The sequence below is a fragment of the Dermacentor andersoni genome, chromosome 1, assembly GCF_023375885.2.
Source record: "Dermacentor andersoni chromosome 1, qqDerAnde1_hic_scaffold, whole genome shotgun sequence".
Classification (NCBI taxonomy): Eukaryota; Metazoa; Arthropoda; class Arachnida; order Ixodida; family Ixodidae; genus Dermacentor; species Dermacentor andersoni.
The window spans coordinates 68,978,992-68,999,555 of record NC_092814.1 but is presented as its reverse complement, the minus strand read 5'-3'; the positions used below and the strand labels follow the sequence as shown (position 1 = coordinate 68,999,555).

The following is a 20,564-nucleotide window of genomic DNA, read 5'->3' as shown; positions in this document are numbered from 1 at the left end:
CAATACCGCCTCATCAGCTCTTCAAAGATTAATACACTGCAACTTTAGTAACGTCAATTATTGGGCTGGTTTTGCACGATTCCAGGTTAAGAGCGCGACTTTTCTTGACGAGGATAAAATAGAAGAGCAGCGCTAGTATTTTGTCAAAAAGTCGCGCTACTTTGAATCATGCAGCTTTAGAAAGAGTATTTATCCTCATCCGTATATGCTTACGGCTTCAGACCAACAAATATGCTATTCCGGTATTCTGTCAGGCACAAGCGAAACACAATGTAAATATAATAATAATAATAATCTGTAGAACGCTCACCAGCGGACACTCGGATAGCGACCTTTCCGCTTTGCTGAACGCCGAGCAAAACTTGACGGTAAAACGAGGCATCTTCCTGAGTATGGTAGCCATGTCAAAAAATGTCATGCGCGGCAGTCGGCGAACGAAGCACCGTCAAGCAGTCATCACCACTGCCTGCAACCACAGTCGCGCGCACTGAAAAGGACTCGTCGGACGCACACGAGAACTCGGCAAACGACGCGGCAGGAGCGCGACAGGCTGCACAGCTGGCACAACGCGCATGCGCGGCGAGCGTAGGAGCGGCTCATTCGCCTTGGAGGGAAGGCCGGCGTTGCAATCTGCCTTGGCCCCTCTCCGTGCTGGACAGCGCGAGGGCAACGGGGGCCAGCACGAAGGGGCTTCCCCAGGACCGGCACATAAATGACCGTGAATGTTTGCTGCCGGCGCCACCGAGCACACGCGTTCCCTTACTACTAGTGCAGGCGTCGTTGTTTGAAGAATTCTTTTACCAGATGCACATTTACGTATTAGCAATGCACGCACAAGGTAACACAAATCATTTCAAGATGAAGCAGGCAGCTTATTCAGCTTGTTCTGGAAGGTCGAGGCCCTGGAGCGAGTACGAATAGCGTTTCACAACTAACACAGCTTGTACGACTGTCAAGTGTGTACTTGAATGCGTTTAGATACGTGAACATCTTAGCGTTTTATAATGAAGCTTTCCAGAACGCTCTACAAACTGCTCCCTGAGCTACGCACAAGGATGGTAAAAACGAACTCTATATGTTGCATATGATAAAGCGTCGCGAATTAACAATGGACTAGAAACAGCTCCTTGAGCCAGTACATTCACTGCCTGTACCTATGATAAGTGATGAGATTTAAGGCCTCAAATCAACTTCTGAGCAGAGACGGCTGAGATGGCTGAGGCTTTCTGCGTCGAATATTCCACACGCGTATACGTATACTGCTGTAACCGGCCTGCATTTGCATATGCAATCAAAATTATGCCCTCGGGCATACTTTCGAGAAAAAAAAAAAGAATAAACAATTGCTTTTGCATTCAGCCCCCGTTGGAATGTGGACGCCGCAGTCGGAAATCGAACCGCAACCTCGTGCTCAGCAGAACATAGCCACTAAATCATTGTGGCGGGTTATTTCTCATTAAAAAAAAGAGAAAGAAACACTACGAAATAGCTGTGCATAGCCTCAACGGCAAACATACAAGAGTTTTGCACACACGCGTTAGATCAGAGATGAATCTCTTCAAGGACCACACGCTGAATCTGCAGCAAATGGTATGAATATGTGAATACTTCCTCGGCACGAATCTGCAGATGTCTCCTAGCTAGCATAACCCACAAGTTATCGTACCGCCACGTGAGCGGCATGGAAGCTATGTAACAGTAAACGAGGACTCTCTGCCACGATCTCAGGCTTTACCTATGCATTTATCTGCGTCAAGCCGTGCACAGAGCAGTGCGTGCCATCCATAGCAGCGACGAGTAGCTGATGCATTCAGAGTAAACTATTTCCCACGTGTGCGCAAGAAAACATTAGCAGAGTGCTCCATATAAGTATAGTATACACGTGAGCACCGCTGACTAACGTAGAGGCGCTTTAGTATGTTTCAATATACATTTTGATTGCACAATACGTTTACGCGGGGTACTTCGTAACCCAATCGCCGAAGTTGAACACAAAGTGAGTGTTCAGCAGGTGTTGCGTCCATGGAAAAGACGCGCAAGGAAAGGAAGCTTTATGAACCTGGGCTGCATAAACCAATAGAACCAAAAAGTATAAGAATCTCAGCCATCCGGCCACGGATAGATTTTTTCGTTCTTTCTTGTTTCGGCAGCATGTACCCGAGTGAAACTTCCCGCAGAAAAAAAAAAAAAAAAAAAAAAAAAAGACTAGGGAAAAAATCGGCTGTACGCGTGCTCCTCGTGCTGGGAACGGGGTTTTGCGCGAGGAGGCAGCGCGGATCTAATCGACCGCAGCCACTGTGGGCCAAAAGGAAGGAGCAGCCGGCGGCTTTTAATGGGTGTCCGAGGGTCGCCGGGTGCTGGGCTCCGGTCTGCGGCGGCCATCGGAGGGAGCGCCGCTTGAGAGAGGGAGCGCTCCTTTGGTCGAGGCCGCCGAGAGGGCTGCGCCGATCTTGGCGGGCACATGTCGGCGGCGCCTTTGATGTCGAGGCCTCGGCCGAGATGCCGCCAGCGGGGGCCGTCCAACAACGCCGGCTCGCCGCCCGAGCATTGTTGTCGACCGGAGAGACCACTGCCGCGCGCCAGCCAGCGTGCCGCGTCACTAATCGCTTGCAGGCTTTGCGGGAGGCGCAAATGAGCACGGCAAGGTCTTGCCCTTCCCCTGATGGCAGCAGCCCCCTGTCGCGATTGTGCTCTCCATTAAACTCCCGCCGCCAGATGCATCCTTTGACCGTGCGAGGCCCCGGCCACAGATTCGAGGCAAAATGCCGCCATGGCGCTCAGACGACTTCAAGAACTTACAAAAGGTGCTGCGAAAGGCGACGGTATGCCTCGTGTGATTTGATTGGTGCGCCCGTCACCCGAGGGATACGTGAATACTTTAAAACCGGCGCAACGATACGGATCACACGTGCCGGACACGTTTTCGTTAGCGTTCAAGCTTAAAACCTGGGATGTTCAGCGCAAATACTTTAGAACCGGCGCAACGATACGGATCACATGTGCCGGACACGTTTTCGTTAGCATTCAAGCTTGAAACCTGGGATGTTCAGCGCAAATACTTTAAAACCGGCGCAACGATACGGATCACATGTGCCGGACACGTTTTCATTAGCGTTCAAGCTTGAAACCTGGGATGTTCAGCGCGGACTTGCATTATGCAGAATGCCACAGTTTCTGTAAAACTCGCCGTGGCAATGCGACAGAACATGCACTAAATGAATCTAAATTGCGGATGTTCGACACGTGTTACTGATAAAGAGCCTGGACACAGGCCACATAAATAACCGACAGCAGGGTCAGAGGGCATTCGACAAGTCTCTATTTTGCACGAAGAGCGCAGTCAGTTACATTACCTTCGATGTCACGCTAAGCTGTCGGACATGCTTGCCATGAAAGCGCACGACGGGGTCCAAAATCTCACACTCTTCAATCCACATCACCTGAATTGATCGACCCAGATGAGGCCACCAAGAAGGCGGATGCGGTCAACTTTCGGTCTTTTCATCGATTCCAACAACCTTGACGAAGCTAGGCAACACATCTGGGAACCCTCATTGGAATGCAGCAGATGCCACGAGCATATACGCAGCGCATCGAACATAAGCTTCCTCCACACTACTTCCGTCTCCACTGTTTCTATAGTAAAACAAAAACTGGAATTGCCATGGAATTAAATGCGCTAAAAAATAAAGGAATAATAAAGGAAATGCACGTGTTCACCGCCTTCAAGTTTGTCGGGTGCTAAAGAATTGAAAGGAGATGGGAAAACAGGATGGTATGCCGTGAGCCAACTCCACTGAGCATCGGAATCATACTGCGGACAGAACGGAAAAATGCGTGAATGATTGATGAAGTCGGGAAAGAGGCGTGTAGCGCATTATGAGCGAACGTGCGTCATTTTTCTAGAACAGCGCCGCGATATCTGCAGAATAGGAGACCTGAAACGTCAGTAGTTGTAAACAAGGGAAGCTTAAGCAAATTTTTTTACCACAACGGGAGTGTTATTAAACTATTTGCAGAAATCGGATTTAAAGAGCGAGAGAGGGAAGGGGGAACCACGCGCTGAGATACACATCAAACTAATAAGAAAAAAAAAGTAATCGTTCTCTCATGCGTGCCATTCTTTCTTTTTTCTCTTTTTTTCCTTTGTGGGGACAAGGAATGGAATGGCAGAAATTTCATTTCATTTCATTTTTATTTCCTTAAAGACCCCCTGCAGGGGGTTTTACATAAGGGGTGGGGTTAACGTGAGAAAGTAAAACATTTTTTTTTCATGATGACAGGTGGGATGTAACTTTTTCTAGGAACGTTGATGGACAGGTGATGGCTGCAATTTCATGGGGAAGGTCGTTCCAGTCGCTTGCTGTTCGGAGGAAGAATGACTTGGAAAATGTAGTCGTACGGGCACGTTGGCGTGAGACTTTCAGCGGATGACCAATTCGGCGAGACGTGCGTGATGGCGGTGCGCAGATGTATGGCTGCTGTTTGAGCTGGGAATAATAAAATTTGTGAAAGTGATACCAGACGTAAAGGCGCGTTGGAGAGCGAGATACACAATTTTTTTGCGTGCAGATAAACCATGGATGGGACGCGAGTACGTGCACCAGCAATTAGAGATCTAGACGTTAACTTGCAGATGTCGGGCTGTATCTCACATAGCTGCGATAGAACGACGGACACAGGGGGAATCGAAATGTGATAAAATCTTTATTATCTTACTATTCAGTCACGGTGACATTTGTATGAACAGTGGTGTGTTACCGCATCAACGGCGAGGCTCGCCAACGCTGCAAGTTATTGCACTTGCGTTACACGACCAAATAAAAAGGAATGTCACAGCAAGACGGCTTTTCATAGAATGGACGAAGCAATAGTACCAGGAGGCTATCGGCGAAGTGCGACATGCGACCACTCTCCTGTCTAGCCGAGTAGTTAGCAAGAAGATTAACCGTGAACGAGGCCAAAAACAAAGCCCTTGCGCAATGACTTGATGGCGAGCACCGTGGTGCGCAGGGCACCAGATTTCTCCCCTGTTGACTTGTACCGGGAGATAGAAGCAGCGTTATAAAGAGCTCGAAAGGAGATCCTTCTCGATAAGGGCGCAGGATCAGCGGGTTTGTTTACTCAGCGGGCTCCCGTGAGGCGTGGGCGGAGAGTGGTGGGAGGAGGCAAGGGGTATCGCGCGCTATCGGGCCGGGCGGGCACAAGTGCTCGGTGGCGCGAGGAGGGAATCTTCCTGGCGGCTCCCTTTGAGCGTTTGTCACACTCGGCGCGGCGAATTATCGGCGCTGCACGGCGCTTTTGATGCTCGCCGGCCGCCAGGCGGCGCTCGCCCGGCGGGCTGCTCCGTGGGGTCAACGCACACGCGCGTCCGCCGCCGCCGCGGGAGCGCGCGTGACTGCGCCGCGCAACGGCCCGACAGCCACTTGGAAGGAGGGGAGGGTCGGCGGCGCCCGAAGTCGTCGTCTTGGCGCGCGTAGCGGGCACTCCCTTCGGAATGCACGCATGCTGCTGCTCACTCACTTCTGGCGGGAACGCAGCACGAACGCGTGAACATTCGTGTTTCTGCGGAAGCCTTTTCTTGTATATCTACTATGGCGCTTCAAAAGCGCGCTAGCACCATTGCATTTCAGGTGCACTGCCACCGAACACCACGGCGGACGCACGTGCGCCCCAACGGTCGCTTGTCCACCCTCATCGCCAGTCACGACCCCCTTTGAAACGCACTGTACGAGTGGGCCGCTGAAGGGCGGTACTTCGGGAAATGCTTTCCAGCGATTTTCCCACTTACACTTTAGTCCATTATGAAAGGTAACAGCGGATTTGTGCTCAAATCCGGTAATGTTCCTTGTGTGTGCTTGTAATGAGAAAATGTTCCATGAGCAGCATTATTAGACAGAACAACAAAGTAACAAATAGCAGTGAGTGAGGTTTTGCACGCTTGCAAGAACCGCGGTTCGAACACAGATGAGGTGTTCCATTACATAATGGACGAGGGTGTACGCACTGCGCGGCAAGGCCACTCGCGCCAACAAACAGCCTCTGCGAAGCCACTTGGAGCCGCATAACAATATGCGCGAGAAACCTGAGCTTCAACTGTGGGCCGAGCCCTTGCGTACAGCTGCTTTGAGAGGTGCAATGGAGCGGGGTGACGCCACCTGTACCGCGTGCAGCTAGCAGGCGTGAAGGAGGGGGCCATGGCAGAAACGGCCGACGCAGTGTCCGGCGGCCAATTAATTAACGGCCCCAAGCGGCGCGGCCGCCCCAGCAGGGAAGCCGCCGGAACCGCTCGAGTGGCCGCCGCCTTTGATGTCCGCCGCCGGCGCGCACGATACGGCGGCGCCGCCATGTTGGAAATTAAGATTCGCGCCCCGCCGCAAGCGCGCCGTATGCGCCGGCGGTGGCACAAAACCGACGATGGCGGCCCCTGGACAACAGCTCGGCAAACCTCACCATCGAGCACACAGGAAAAAGCTTGTTCAAGCGGCGTGGTCCGCTCATTTGGACGGAAAGCACGAAAATATTCGGGATAAAAAATAATAATAGTCCGGTCAATCAGCATGGCAGAACAGAAAGGTCAGACGCACCATGCTATTTGCCGAACAATCACTACTCCGTTGTTTTGTTTTTTTTTTTCGTCCAGCGCCGAACGCACGGAGGCAACATTTTCTTGTGCCCATGTATGGAGACCCGGAGAAATATTGCGGAATATTCGTTCCTCAGAGCTGCGTAGCGTGTCCACACAGCCGCTTTAATGCCTTTCTAGCGACAGCTAGAAATCTGTAGCAGTATTCTCATTGACAGCTGTACGCATAGCGTCCACAGCAGTATCACCACAGCGGGCAGGTGATCGTATAACGGACGGGAAACCAAAAAAAGGTCGCTTCTCTCTCAGAACAAACGAACGGACCGTTTCTTTGCGCATTTCATGGCGGTGGCAGATAATTAACTACTCGTAATTATATTAAATCTCCAATGTGCATTTCACAAGGGCTCTGCGAGAAAGATGATTTACAGATGAGGTTTAACACTGGCAATCGAACTCTAGACCTCACGAGTAGTAGCAGGAAGGTAGAAAGCTGCCTTCGAGTTATTTTAAGAAAACTGCTCCCATTTATTTTTCCCTTCTTGTTTTAAGCATTGTGGGAGTGTCTTAGAGCACGTACATCGAACCGCAAGGATTTTCGGAGCATGGGATTTGAGAAAAGCGAAATTATTTTGCAGTCACAGCGTCCGGCCACGAATCGAAAGATGCAGTGGATACTTCCCGCACGGTTGCCACACTGTTCGCCGATACCCTATATTGCGGCTATGTGGCGAAGTCGCGGGGAAATTTACGTTTCTCGCGAATTCTGCTCTCCGAGAACTTTTTCCTCGTCAGTGTTCCATAGACAATCAAGCAACAGTTACGCGTAGAACTTATACAAAGATGTAAGTACGATGAAAGCGATGACTGCTGGATTCATATCATGATGCCAACAACGATTTTATCGACGCTCCGTATATAAACGATCCTGAGCTCATATCACGTATAGACACGCGCTGAGTAATATTTTCTTAACCAAACTCGGGATTGGCCAATTCTGGAACGACATTCAAACGCAGCTGCTTTTCTTTCCAAGCCGCACCGTGGGTGTATAATTTCGAGCATCGGCTGTCGCGCAACTAACTTCAATGGCGTTTCCTTTCCTTTTTTTTTTTTCTTTTCTTTCTTTTGTGGAGACGACCCGATTTACTAGAACCGGACTGTAAAACGGGGGAAGAGCAAAATTCCGGCCAGGCTACGAAGCAATTCGGATATGACCCAAATGCTCGCAGAGACTAGACCTTGCCAAGTTTCCTCTTTCTCTTAAGCATTAGCAGTCGCTACAAAGCGGATTTCTCAGCAGAACACGGAAGTGTGTAAGCCTTGGTGACGGGCATGTGTGCTACCGCTAAAGCGCGCGCACAAACACACGCACGCACACACGTCGGAGCCCTCACTTCAAAAACGCTCAAACAATTATGATACAGACACCTCTTTTTCTTTCTTTCTTCCCCCCCCCCCCCCCCGCGCCTGCAAAGCAAACAATGCGCTCCCTGAGCGCACAGTCAGCAAGCAGCAAGATGGATCGTGTGTTAGACAGAGCGCCGCTTGGCGGCAGTGATATGGCAGCATTAGCAATTTCTATACTGCTAATGGGTAATTAGGAGCACAATACAAAGCTCGTAAACTATTTTTCTATAAACTGGCACATATTTCAATATGCTGGAAAGTGTGTGTGTGTGTGTGTGTGTGTGTGTGTGTGTGTGTGTGTGTGTGTGTGTGTGTGTGTGTGTGTGTGTGTGTGTGTGTGTGTGTGTGTGTGTGTGTGTGTGTGTGTGTGTGTGTGTGTGTGTGTTTTGAGGGAATAGGTCAACGTGCACGTAACATTACACGCTAAGTCCTAATGAGTGTCAGGTAAAATGCTAACGCCCGAAGTTAACAATGCTGTAAAAATCGCCATAGCACGGGCAGGCGCGTTCGTGTGAACAAAACCTTCACTGACCTCCCATTCCCGACGTCACAGGAGGTCACTTTCGTAAACATATTCACAGAGTATCCCCACAGGCAGGAGATTAGGGGCATCAAGGTGAAGAATTGCAGATAGTGACAAGGACCTGTGTAGATATTATAGGGAGTCTATCGACGTGTGTATCTGGTACAAAACCCTAAAGCACGCGATCAGTTAACAAAGTTGCAATGGACCTTGGTAGAGAAGGCTGCGGAGCCACTGTAGCTCGGCGAAGATACTTCTCAAATCTTTATAACGGTCTTCGTGCACTTCTGCAGGCTTGAGTGACCTCTGTGAAAAGCGCAGCATTAACTAATGATTGCATCTGGAAATCCTGGTGCCTTCGGAAGTTCGCCCTGTGCTAGACAATGCTACTTATGCGTGCCTACTAAGATTGTGCATAGATCTGCAAACCGTTATCCATTTTTTTTCCTTTAGATCGTGACGGAAAGAAACAAACGCTACATTACTTTTCGCTTTCGTGAGGTTGGTGCGGCCGACGCTGCACGCAAACTGATCAACGAAAATACTATATAGTCGAACCTTCAGCTATATTTGGCGGACGCCGATACACCTTTGCTAAAGCCGCATGGCACTAACCTCGCAGAAACTTACCGAGCAAGCGAATGTCTGGCTCTGCGGTTTTTGCCGCGGCAGGTCGTCATCCAACTGGCAGACAGGGTTGAAATGCGCGTTCACAACGATGCAGTCACCTGCCAAAGAGACAAAACATATCCGGAGTCACACAGTGCATCCTCTTAGGCGCCAACGATACAAAACAACATAGACGAGACGATCATATATACAACAGGCGGGCAGTGTACGCCAAGGCATGGCTTCGCCCGCCCAGCAAGTTTGGCTCTTGATATAAACGGTTTCCGAACATAAAACGCGTGGAACGCTCCGCATAGTCACGTGTATTTGTACTTAGTAGAATTACAGTTACAGAACATGTAAGGTGTTAGTAACATATACTTGAATAAGGGGACGCCGTGTCCTTTGAAAACGCGCGGCTGCGCACTTTGACCTAATTTGTCCGAGCAGCATTCGATGAATATAAACAGTCGCCTTCTTGGAACGCTTCCCACTGTCGGACTGCGAGGAAGCAGCGCAATCCCTAACAGTAAGTATGCAGTTCATAACTTGACAGTTTATTTTGTTTCTTCTCAGCTTTTTCTTATTTTTCGCGGTTTATACCGACGTTGCAATTTGTACCTGAACAAAACTAGCTCTGAGAAGAAAAAAGGACGCCGCGTGGTGCCAAATCCCTTGCTGACCAGCGATCGCGACTGCAGACACCACGTGACTGAAGCTTAACAAGCAAGCACTCTCGCGCATTAACCAGGCCAGCACAGTTCCTACTCGAACTCAGCACGACCAAAATCCATATTAGCTCTACTTCCAGACATAACGCGCCGCGGTTGCTTAGTGGCTATGGTGTTGGGCTACTCAGCACGAGGTCGCGGGATCGAATCCCGGCCACGGTGGCCGCATTTCGATGGGGGCTAAATGCGAAAACAACCTTGTACTTAGATTTAGGTGCACGTTAAAGAACCCCAGGTAGTCCAAATTGTTCTGGAGTCCCCCATTACGGAGTGGTGCCTCATAATCAGATCGTGACTTGGCACGTAAAAACCCACAATTTAATCATTCCAGACATAGTCGAAGCAAGGTCTTGGTTGAAGCGCCAGAAGGCCGTCAAACTTCAAGCAGGGCAAGGCATGCGGGTCTTCTCAAGGCCGTGTTGTAGAACCACGGTATTGTTTTAAAGCTGTATTCCAGATGGTTGCATCAGGTCGACACAAGCGATGGCAAAGTTGGCTTCGTGAGCATGTAATACCGGCGCACAACGATCACCCCATGTTCGTCGTCGGCAGACGTGGCGCGCGGCAGGGAGGAGGGGGGGGGGGGGGGTACGATGCCGCGAGCGCTATTTCACATAGTCGGCGCGCTTCCAGCGCGCGGCGAAAAACAAAGGGAGCGGGTGCCGACGTTCCAAAACTCTGCGCGGCTCGCACTCATGTTGCCGCGGGATTAGTAAAGATGCGCGGAGGGAGGGGAGGCGCTGGGTCGCCCGGCGGCATGCCTTGTGTCGCCGCGAAACGGGAGCCGGCGAGCGCTGCTTTGGGGGCCCTGGCGCCGCTTTTACGCCGCCGCTGCAGAATGCGGTCACCCGAGCCGTGCGCATGGGGCACCGAGGCGGACGTCGCACGCCGGCGAATCGGCGCTCGCCAAAACACGGGGCGCTACAAACGCGTGCCGGCGAGCCGACACCTGCGCTGCTGCTGCCGTTGCCACAATCACCGCGCCGCGCTGCAAAGGAAGCGCTACACGCAGTGTCACACGCCGCCGCCGCCGCCGCGGAGAAGACAACAGGAAAAGGTGTCCGATACTGTCCGGAAAGCTGCATAATCGGAGGCCCGCGACGGCCAGCTATCCGGTGCCAGCCGATGCGGCTCGTACGAAACGAGCGCACAACGACGGTTGTTCATTTGGAGCGCCAATTCCTGCTTCATTAAAAACTCTGAACTGCCCGCCACTATGAAAAAACAACCTATAATATGGACTGCGCCACAAAGGAGAGACCCGCGGATGCCTGCTGCATGCGCGTGGCATCGACGGCAGTTGCAAATAGCCAGAACCAAGAGGGAATCCGCGTAACGCAGACTTTTAGTTTTCCTCTCGTTCTTGCTTTTTCAGCAGGGATACCTGACTTGTTGCTCTATACCTTCGTGCAGCATACATATACTCACGCATCTTACGCAGCGCGTGTTGTAATTATACACTGTGTGATCGCAACAGACGATGCAAAAAAAATAATAATAAAGAGCACAGGGGATGTTATTATCTGTTCTCCCTTTAACAGTAGAATTATTTATGCATGACAAATAGATTTTCGATAACATTTTCGATAAAAGTGGAAGTTGGTTCAGCTCCCACCGTTCGCAAGTTGTCTTTTATTGTGTAAAAGTGATAGTTCGTCACAGGCTCTCCGTATTCTCTTCCTAATCATTGGCCGAACACTGTGGCGGGAGTCGTCAGTTGAAACCAAAATGAAGCGAGCAGCAAGCATCCTCCGTCTCGACGTTATATCGTCATATGCTCAAGCTCAGGAAATCATCTCACCGTCACCTCGTCATGGCTGCGTACTCCTTACATCTGAGCGGCGCTCGTTCTCGGCTGAACCACCGCGACGGATTTAATAGCGGCGTGTAGTGTGCCAGTGCGCCGAATTTAACTATACATCTAGCCTACCAAAAATCAGTGCCCTTCCACTTTGTGAAGGATGACCAGCGAAGCTGTGTATGTGGGCCCCTTAATGACGAACTGGACCTCCGCCGCGGGTCGGCCCGGCATTGCACTACCTTCGGGATCGGCCCACGTGCCTGCACACGGACACGATCCCGGGGGAACTAGCCATTAATAGCTTCGCCGTAATTCGCTGTAAGATTGGTTACATCTTTGTGGTACTTAATTAATTAATGACGACGCCGACGAACGCAGGAGTGGCACTAGCGCATTCGCGAGGTAGCGCCAACGAGCCAGTTGTGGAAGACGACGCAGGAGCCAATCCTGAAGGTGATAGTTTTGTGTCTACACATTTATTTTCAGTCCACATGCTGCTAATGTGATCCGCGTTTACAACTGCGCCTTCGTACAACAGCTGACCTAGCTGAAGCCAGATAGGCAGGTACTTTCCGTCTGAGTTTACACGATGTTGTGTTTATTAACAGAGTGATGAGCATTTCAATGAGCGCTACGTTGATCGCAATTTACAATAACCCGCCGCGCCGGGTCCGCAGCTGTGACATTCGATCTGCTGCTAAGCACGAGGTCGCGGGTTTGACTCCCGGTCGCGGCTGCCGCATTCCGATAGAATCAGACTGCAATCCAGGCACGTACCCAAGTGGGGGGGGGGGGGGAGATACGCCCCCCTCCCCCGAAATTAAGCGGCATACACCCCCCCCCCCCCCCGCCTCCCCCCGGCCACGCCACCACTCCTAAAGCGCCGCCAAATCAATCTTCAGACTTGACAGCTATTCGGCGGTCAACACTGGGCTGTTGTTACAGTATTATTATGGCCGAGGCGTAGAAGCGATCGTTGATCGGGTCAAGGGAAAGGACACTGAACTGAGGGCGTGAAACAGATTGGTATTCTCCCAGCTAAAAAAATGCGGAAGGTTTTCGCCTTTCTCATTATTTCGATGTTTGTTTCGAAATCTGAAGGTGCTGCCGCTAGAAAGGCTCCACTGATATCTTTTCAACGATTCACGTTTCATAGTCATGCCTAAAAATTTCAAAACTTCAATCAAACCTTGCAATAACCGCTGAACCCATAAGCAATATGAATGTCACCCGTTACCTCGTTTTTTCCCCGTAACTGTAGAGTACTTTTCGTGGAAAAGTGGCAACGGGAAACAAGAGTCGCAAGGAAATTGAAAAATTAAGCGATCTACGAAGGGAGAGAGCCGAGGCAACAGCCAAACAGGAAGGAAAAGCAAAAAGTAAGAAATTTAGCTGTTGCTTGTGAAAATATTTACGGATGAAAATCTTTTTATTTAAAAACGAAGTAGAGAGAACGCCGCCGAAAGTGGAGAATGACTCCGTGTGTTTTGAATGGCGCTTCTACAGGTAGCAGTCGAGCCGCCCGACGTAGACACTCCACTGCTGTGCATATGTGGGTGTTTTTCTAACCTTCCGCGGTGGGTGCAGTACGTCTAGAATCACAGCGGTCTACGCGGTTGTACGGGACTGGCGGCTACGAATCATTACACAACTTCCCAAATAACTATACGAGTCGGTTTTGGCATATAGTTTCGTACAATGTACTAGAGGAAACTCTGGCGCTTCAATCGTTGAGCCACCATGGGAATGATGGGAAGTACATAGATTTGTCTGACCTTCGTGCTTGTGGATTAGTTTATTACGCTTTGTATGCATTCAGTGTCGTAAATTTCAGAGCAATGTATAATTATCTAAGGGCAGAAGACGCTGCGAACACAAACAATCGATACTTATTGCAACGGTTCAGCTTGTCGAGGTGGCCAAATCGAAACGCGCCTAACGTCTCAAGGCACTGGCGTGCCCGCGATAAATTCATAAGGGCGTTATATGTCACTTGTCAATGCATGCGACCGTGGCGTAATGGTTTCAATATCGGGCGTCTGTACCTAGAGGTCTTGTGTTCGAATCTTGCGTTCGGGCAATTTTAATAAAGTTTCTTTAATAATTTACTGCGCTGTACATTCTTGAAAATGACGAGTTTGTAAAGCCGTATGAAGCCGGAAGCACGAAGTTTAGGCAAATCCATGTAATTCCCATAATTCCCTTGCTGGCTAAACCGCTCCCATTGCAGCTAGCTCCCTTAGACACTACCGCCAGAGTTCCCTCTGGTAATTATTGTATGAAACTCTATGGGCTTTGGCACTTCACTTGGTGGAGTAATAAACGAGGGACCGAAGAGAACTGCGATTGCTCCGCAAATATATCTTTCACTATAATTCCTCCAGAGCTCATTAGCAAAACACCACTATAAATCTTCATTTTACGCTTGTTTACTTGTTCTTTGTTATGTCCTTCCTGCGCTTCTTTCTTGCGCGAGTCAATTTGATGTGGTTCCTGGTTTGCTAAGCAGAGGTGTATATCACAGGCGTACTTGTCAGAGGCACCTTATTTCATTTCTATTTTGCGGGTTTACGCGGCTTTATAGCGAGCGGTGGGAATTATTAACGTTTGCACTAGTAAAAGTAGACCCGCCTCTGATTTGCATAGAAAAATTTACCTTGGGGGGCTGCCCCCCCCCCCCCAAAAAAAAAAAAGATCCTGGGTACGTGCCTGCTGCAATCCACTGCCTTGGCTCACCTTCTAACATACATCTTTCTTACTTTTAGTTCGGCAACACTTACTTTCCAGCCGTCCTCAAGCAGAAACTGAAGAACTTGCGGAGTTTTGAATATTTCCACAAATAGGTTGAAAGAATGGACACAGCAGTTTTAAATTGTGCCCATAGCAGCAGCACAATCGCAAGTTCTGGGGGAAAAAAAAAAAGAAAGAAAGCTGCGCTGCTGCTCCGCCCACCACCAGTGACGAGAAGGGAAGAGCAAAAAGAAAAACAAAGAAAGAAAGATGACAGGAGTGCCGTCTCCGGCCGGTATCGCCAGTCGGAGGGAACGAAGGCCCCTGTTTCGACGTCACGGCGGCCCTGATTAAAGGGGCCCAGCAACGGCTCTCGCCCGCGATGGCTGTTTTTCTGCTTTCCCTCTCCTCGCATCAGTGCAGCCGCGTTGCATCGCGCCCGGTGCGGCACGTGCAGCGACCGCGATGCTCGACCAGTCACACGCAATCATGCGGCGTCCACTCCGAGCAACGAGGGCTCTCGTCTGCCATGGCGCCGCTGTGTGCGCTCTGGCCTGGATATGCACTCAAAATATTTCCAAAGACTGGAAAGCAGGCAAACGGTTGGCAAGGCTCCTTTGATTACAGCCATCAGCCAGACACTCCGCGTCCCATGCGGCAGTAAACTTCACTTTCTTCAAGAATAATGACGGTTTCTGCTGATTCGTTGGAGGTGGGGGGTATTTGACGCGATCTTGGGGCTCAGTCGCCAGAAAAGCCGCTCGTAACTGTTCTTACATTTTCTAATAATTGCCTCTTAATTTTGCATTCAGCAAGTTCCCTGCGATTTCGCCAAGCTGGCGCTACCCTCTTAAAAAATTTACACCCTTTGGGGCTTATACCTTGTCGCGCAACAATACACTCTTAGTTTACATCCTTTGAGTCGTATCTTGCCACACATCGATAAACGTCATCTGTCTTGTCCGCATTTCCTTTCTTTAATGCTGCGAGCCCGGTACTTCCCAGTAACGAACGGCATGCGCGTTATCAGCATGACATAGCATTCTCGACAGGAAAGTAGCGAGCGCCGAGTTTTCAAGAAAGGAAACGCAAGCAAGGCAGATGACGATTATCGTTGTGGGAAAAATATACAACCCAAAGGGTGCAACCGTTTTAAGAGTGCGCACGAAGAACCTGTAGACGAATGTCACTTGTTGATATTTTATTTTCTCAATATAATGAAGTTTTCCGCGTGTCGATAATTCCTAATTACATATATAACCGTCCGCTCTTTGAGGTAGCTCTGCACCCACAGTAAATCTCTCGAATCTTTAGAAGTCGCCCGACTGCGGTCGCAAAGTGTCCATTAAGTTAATTAGTCTGTCTAGAAAAAAAACGGACAGTGGCCGTGGGCTTCACAAAGAACCGACAATAAGTTAACTTGCTAAATCACGCTGGCCTCACTTTGGTAAATTCAAGCATCAACGATACTGACTCACGACCATGCACTTTCTTTATGGTCACGTGCTCGTACGCGACCCGATCAATAGTGGGCGAATGAGAGACCTCAGCCCAGGCGACTGGACTGTCTTTGTCAGGACCAACAATTCGACAAGGATTTCCCTAGTCGAAACGTTGGCTCCACGTTGAGACTTCCCTTGCTCCATCAGTCTTGATGAATTCAAGTCTGTATCTTCCATTATCCCTTCGCCTTGTTTGGATTCGTCCATCGCAACCCGTCACTAGTAACCTTTTACTTGCTACTTTCCCGTATCACCCAATGTGGAGCGGCAGCCTTGAACAGCCTACCTCATGCAAACAGACCTCCACTTTCTCTGCGTTCCGTAGCAAAAATTTTCTGCCGTTATGTTGGACGTCGGCAAATATGTTAAGAGTCATGCTTGATGAAGTTGCCTTTTCATTATTACAGAGTGTGAATGTAAGGATCTTTTGGGATTTTTATGCCGAAGTGACTCCCTTGTTCTTCCGTCTGAGCGAGAATAAGTGCGCATAATTCGTTAACATCGACTTAGAAAATGTCGTGTGAGCTTGCCGTTTCCCCTATGCTATACCAGGATTTTCGAGTCGGTAGTGGTGAGCAGCACGGCTCTCATTTCCTAATAGTAGAGCATTCGTTGTTGTGAGAACGTACGCTGGTCATTCAAGAATTACGATATGTTTCTAATTGTTATAAAAGTGTATGCGCAAGTGATTTTTTTTTCCTGTTGCACGTCGACATAGGAGGACTCATAACCAGTATACGCGTTCAGTTTCTTCTTGTACTCAGTCCTGTAAAAAACGGCACGTTATTACATCATTGTGCTCCTGTCTGTCCTGCAATGCAGCCATAAGACCCAATAATGATAATAATAATAATAATAATAATAATAATATATATATATATATATATATATACTGTTCACCTTGCCCTTCACCTATTGGCGAAAATGAGGCAGCTAGAGGTGCACGCAGGTTGCGTACAAACAAGTACAAGCGAACGGAGCCAGAAAGAGTATCCTGTAGAAGACATCGCGAACGGTTACAAAACGGGCACCTAAAACCTGGCTTCTAAATTGAACGTCCGCCAACAAACACACGCACGCACGCACGCACGCACGCACGCACGCACGCACGCAAAGAATAAATAAAAATGACTAAAATGAACCTGGCATGAAAAGGTAAAGTCGAGAAGCAGGCGGCCGGGGCCCCGATTGAAGCCGCGAAGGGCGCTTCCCTGGCGCAAGCAAACAGGGGCAACTGAAGAAAGCACGCCGCCTGCCAGGGTGACGACACAAGATGTATCGACGCAGCTCGGAATCCACGGCGCCCTCCGCGGCCCTTCTGCTTTCGCCGTTGGTGATGGATGGCACCAACTTAGTGGAATCGCAGCTCGGGAGTCTGTGAGGTTCTGTTAAATGATCTCCCGCCTAAACGGCGGCCAGCCGCTCATTATGCCAAGAGCGTAGTAGACATGCTGAGCACTAGCCGTTTCTCTCGCACCTGTGGTGATGCCGGCAGTTCGTGCAAGAAAAGTACGGTCGCTCATCTTTCATTCAACTGTCCACGTCAAAGCCGTATAAGAGGTGCAGTAAGGGATTACGTGCGAATGTTTCGCGGTGGATTTCCGTGGACGGTATGGCAGCGGGTGCGTGTCGTCCCTCGTTTAGCTTAGTGTATGCATATGCGTAATTGCAGTTTCAAGTTTCGCAAAGCGCACACAAACACCACGTGTTGATGGTACTGCGAAGAATAAGCAACCATAGAATTTCGAGCCAACCATCCTCCGTGATTCGTGAAATGGCTTGGCCACCTCCATCAGCTCACTTGCAACGACAGCCACCAAAAGGAATTTTACCGATGGAAAACATGTGCGCGGAGTTGCAATCTAGCGTTACGTCAGTGCAGCGACGCCATGCAGATTTCATTATTCAGCGCGGTCGTGACCGTGGACGGCACGTCGCTTCGCGCGCCGAGGAAGCGGCAGTGAGCGAGGTTCCATCACGGCGCGGCGGCGGCCAGATGAAAAGCGACCGTAGCAACGGCGGCGTCCCTGTGAGACATAAAGAGCAACAGCGCGCACCGCGGTAGCATATCGCCGCCGCGGCACTCGGCTGCAACTAGCAGGAAGACGTGGTTCAAAACACTTACCGTGCTTGCTCTGCATCTTGCCCATGGTGGCGCGTAGGAAAACAGCGCCGTAGCATTACAGCCGAGCCCCGAACGTCGACAGTGGCGGTAAGCAAGAAGACATGGTCGGCCCGCAGAACTGGCCTGCTGTAGTACACTTTTCTTTCTTTTCGGCAACGCACTCAATGAAGAAGCCGCCGCTTGCCGCCGCTCGGGTCCCCCTTCCCTCGGCTGGCGAGGCCGCAACGCAAGGCGAAAGCCGTCGCCAGCCAATGGGCGTAGGGACGGCGCACTTCGTCCTCTGAGGTGGGGCCGCCGGCCGGCGGGCAAGCGAGCGCCTGCAGCAGCCGCGGCCGCTGTCGCCCTCGGCTTGAACCGCGCCCACTCGACTGCTGCGGTGCCTGCGCTTTGACTGGCCGCAACGCGCACGCCGCTGACTTCCTTCTCTGCCGCCTTGCGAGATTTCGCAACAGCGTCATTAGTGGCGAGAAACGGCCTCAGAAGTTTCGACGCGAGGAGAAGCCCGAAGACATCAGCTTCTCACGTGCCTTACGGCCTTCCGTCACTCTGACCTCTTCGGCTCCTCTCTCAGATATTAATCAATTTTGACCAACCGTTCTATTTTCTTTTTTTGCTCAACTGAACAAATTGAGACCACGGTGGGATGTGAATGTCTCCGTTGGCGCATACTTAAAATTCATATGGCTCAAATGGAGCGAATCCATATGGTCGAATACACTTTACACAGAGTAATATACTTGCTTTATGAATACACGGATGTTATATCAATTTACCATTGGCAGTAAGTGCAATGAACCTTCACGTAACGTGTCATATAGCAACTAAGCGTACCTCTCTCTATGCAGTGTGTGCTTTGTGGCAGTAACGGCCTGTCACAACTATAATATATTTTCGTACTGTGCGTAAGTATTTATTGCATTTTTATTTACGTTTCCTTATCAAATTTTTCTTCTTCTTTTTTTAATTTTTTTTTTTTTTGCGAGCATGCAATCACAGAAATGGCGTGCGAAAAGATTTAAGGGTCGGCAACTGCTTATACTGAACGATAAGTTTTCATGTTCAACCAAACCCATAGCATTGTGGATAAGACAAAACAATGTCAGTAAATTTACACACGGAGAATAACTGTACCGCTGGACTGCGGAGTTCCCGACTCCGGCAATTTTGCGCTCTCGGACATTCCTGCACAACCATCCGCGAAAGTCATGCACACTATTGCTACAGCACACAAGCTACGTACATCAGACAAATATGAAGCAAACCGAGTATAACACAGTCACTTTCAGTTTCCTTTTCTCTCTCTTGCTTTCTGAATGCACAGAGATTTAAAATATTTCGTCTGTTTTACGCCGTGCGACATTCAACTTCCTCAATAGTGGCAAGTAGGGGTGCACGAAAACTGATTTTTGAGACCGAATCGATACGGATCGAACAGTGCCAGAATCTAAGCGAATATCTAATACTTTTCGAATAGTTTTCAAATAACGAACAGCCGTTGTCACAACTTATATGAAACGATGTTCACATCCCAGTATCCTTAAAATTAGCAAGTTTCCGTCATTTCTGTCATTAAACATTATGTTATGAAGCGTCGTTTATTAAAAGCACAAATGGAGTATTAGAAGCAAACAAGTAGTTTCTTCGCATGCACAGGGCTCTTCATAGAGTGCGGATTATCGCTGTATGACCTGTAAAGTATGGCTACCTAAATGGTGTAGCCTGCTTCACTACGTAAGTTCTCATTTTTTGTCTATACTATGCCTGCGGGAGTGAAAATTTACCGCACTCTTGCTCGAATTTTATGCTTATTTGGGTGCGGCTGACGTTTTGAAATATTCGAAAAGTACTCGAAAAGTATTCGCATTTACGAATAGTGACTATTCGATTCGAAGACCGAATTGAATAGGACACTGTTCGATTGATTATTCGAAACTTTCGAATATTCTCACACCCATTAACAAGTGATCCGCGTGCACAAAAATTGGATTAAGAGAATAAGCGCGTAGCGGCTCTATATATAGGCATTTACACATCCGGCATCCGCATACGCTTGTCTTTTCTCTTCCGCGGTATAGTATAACTAGCATTGTAGTGACTATGGTTACGAAAAAATTCAGCTCAGGTCCAGACTCCGCGGGCTCAGCGAAGGACAACAGGTGGTTGTTTTGCCCCCAAAAGAGTGGCGCGCTGATTGACTTACAGTCCAGTCTCAAATATCGTGTTAAGCTAGAACACGTATACAACGTCGTGGTCCGAAGTGTACATAAGCCATTAAAGTAGCTGAGGAAAGCTCAGCGTGCATTCCCCGCACCTGTCCGTGCCATCCAACCGCAGCGTGTCACGCTTTGTAATTGCCTCCCGCGGCCGCTATCTTTGTGCGAATAAGCATATAAGAATATCTGCAGACGACGCGCAGACGAAGCGACGAAGTGGAGCCTGAGTCCCGTCAAACAGTCGTTCGTATGCGCTCCACGCTCTGCCGTGAGAAAGTCGCCTCCACGCGATAACTCGGGCGATAGTGGCGTCGTGTACACCGTCTCGTTGTTA

General features: G+C 49.6%; 1 protein-coding gene across 2 annotated transcripts in view; it reads right to left on the bottom strand.

The window, feature by feature from the left end:
* LOC126544106 (uncharacterized) overlaps positions 1 to 20,358 on the bottom strand; it is a 52,249-nt gene extending 31,891 nt beyond the window's left edge. Inside the window, exons 1-2 of one of the 2 annotated variants that reach the window (XM_050191319.3) lie at positions 18,018 to 20,358; positions 9,150 to 9,247 (exon numbers count right to left, since the gene is read on the bottom strand). In XM_050191319.3, coding sequence (XP_050047276.1) covers positions 9,150 to 9,247; positions 18,018 to 18,042 — 123 coding nt within the window. In that variant the 5' untranslated portion in view covers positions 18,043 to 20,358. Of the gene's footprint in view, positions 1 to 310; positions 2,785 to 9,149; positions 9,248 to 18,017 lie in introns of those variants that run through there. The other variant, XM_050191320.3, reaches the window with a different exon arrangement.
* Positions 20,359 to 20,564: the final 206 nt, after the last annotated feature.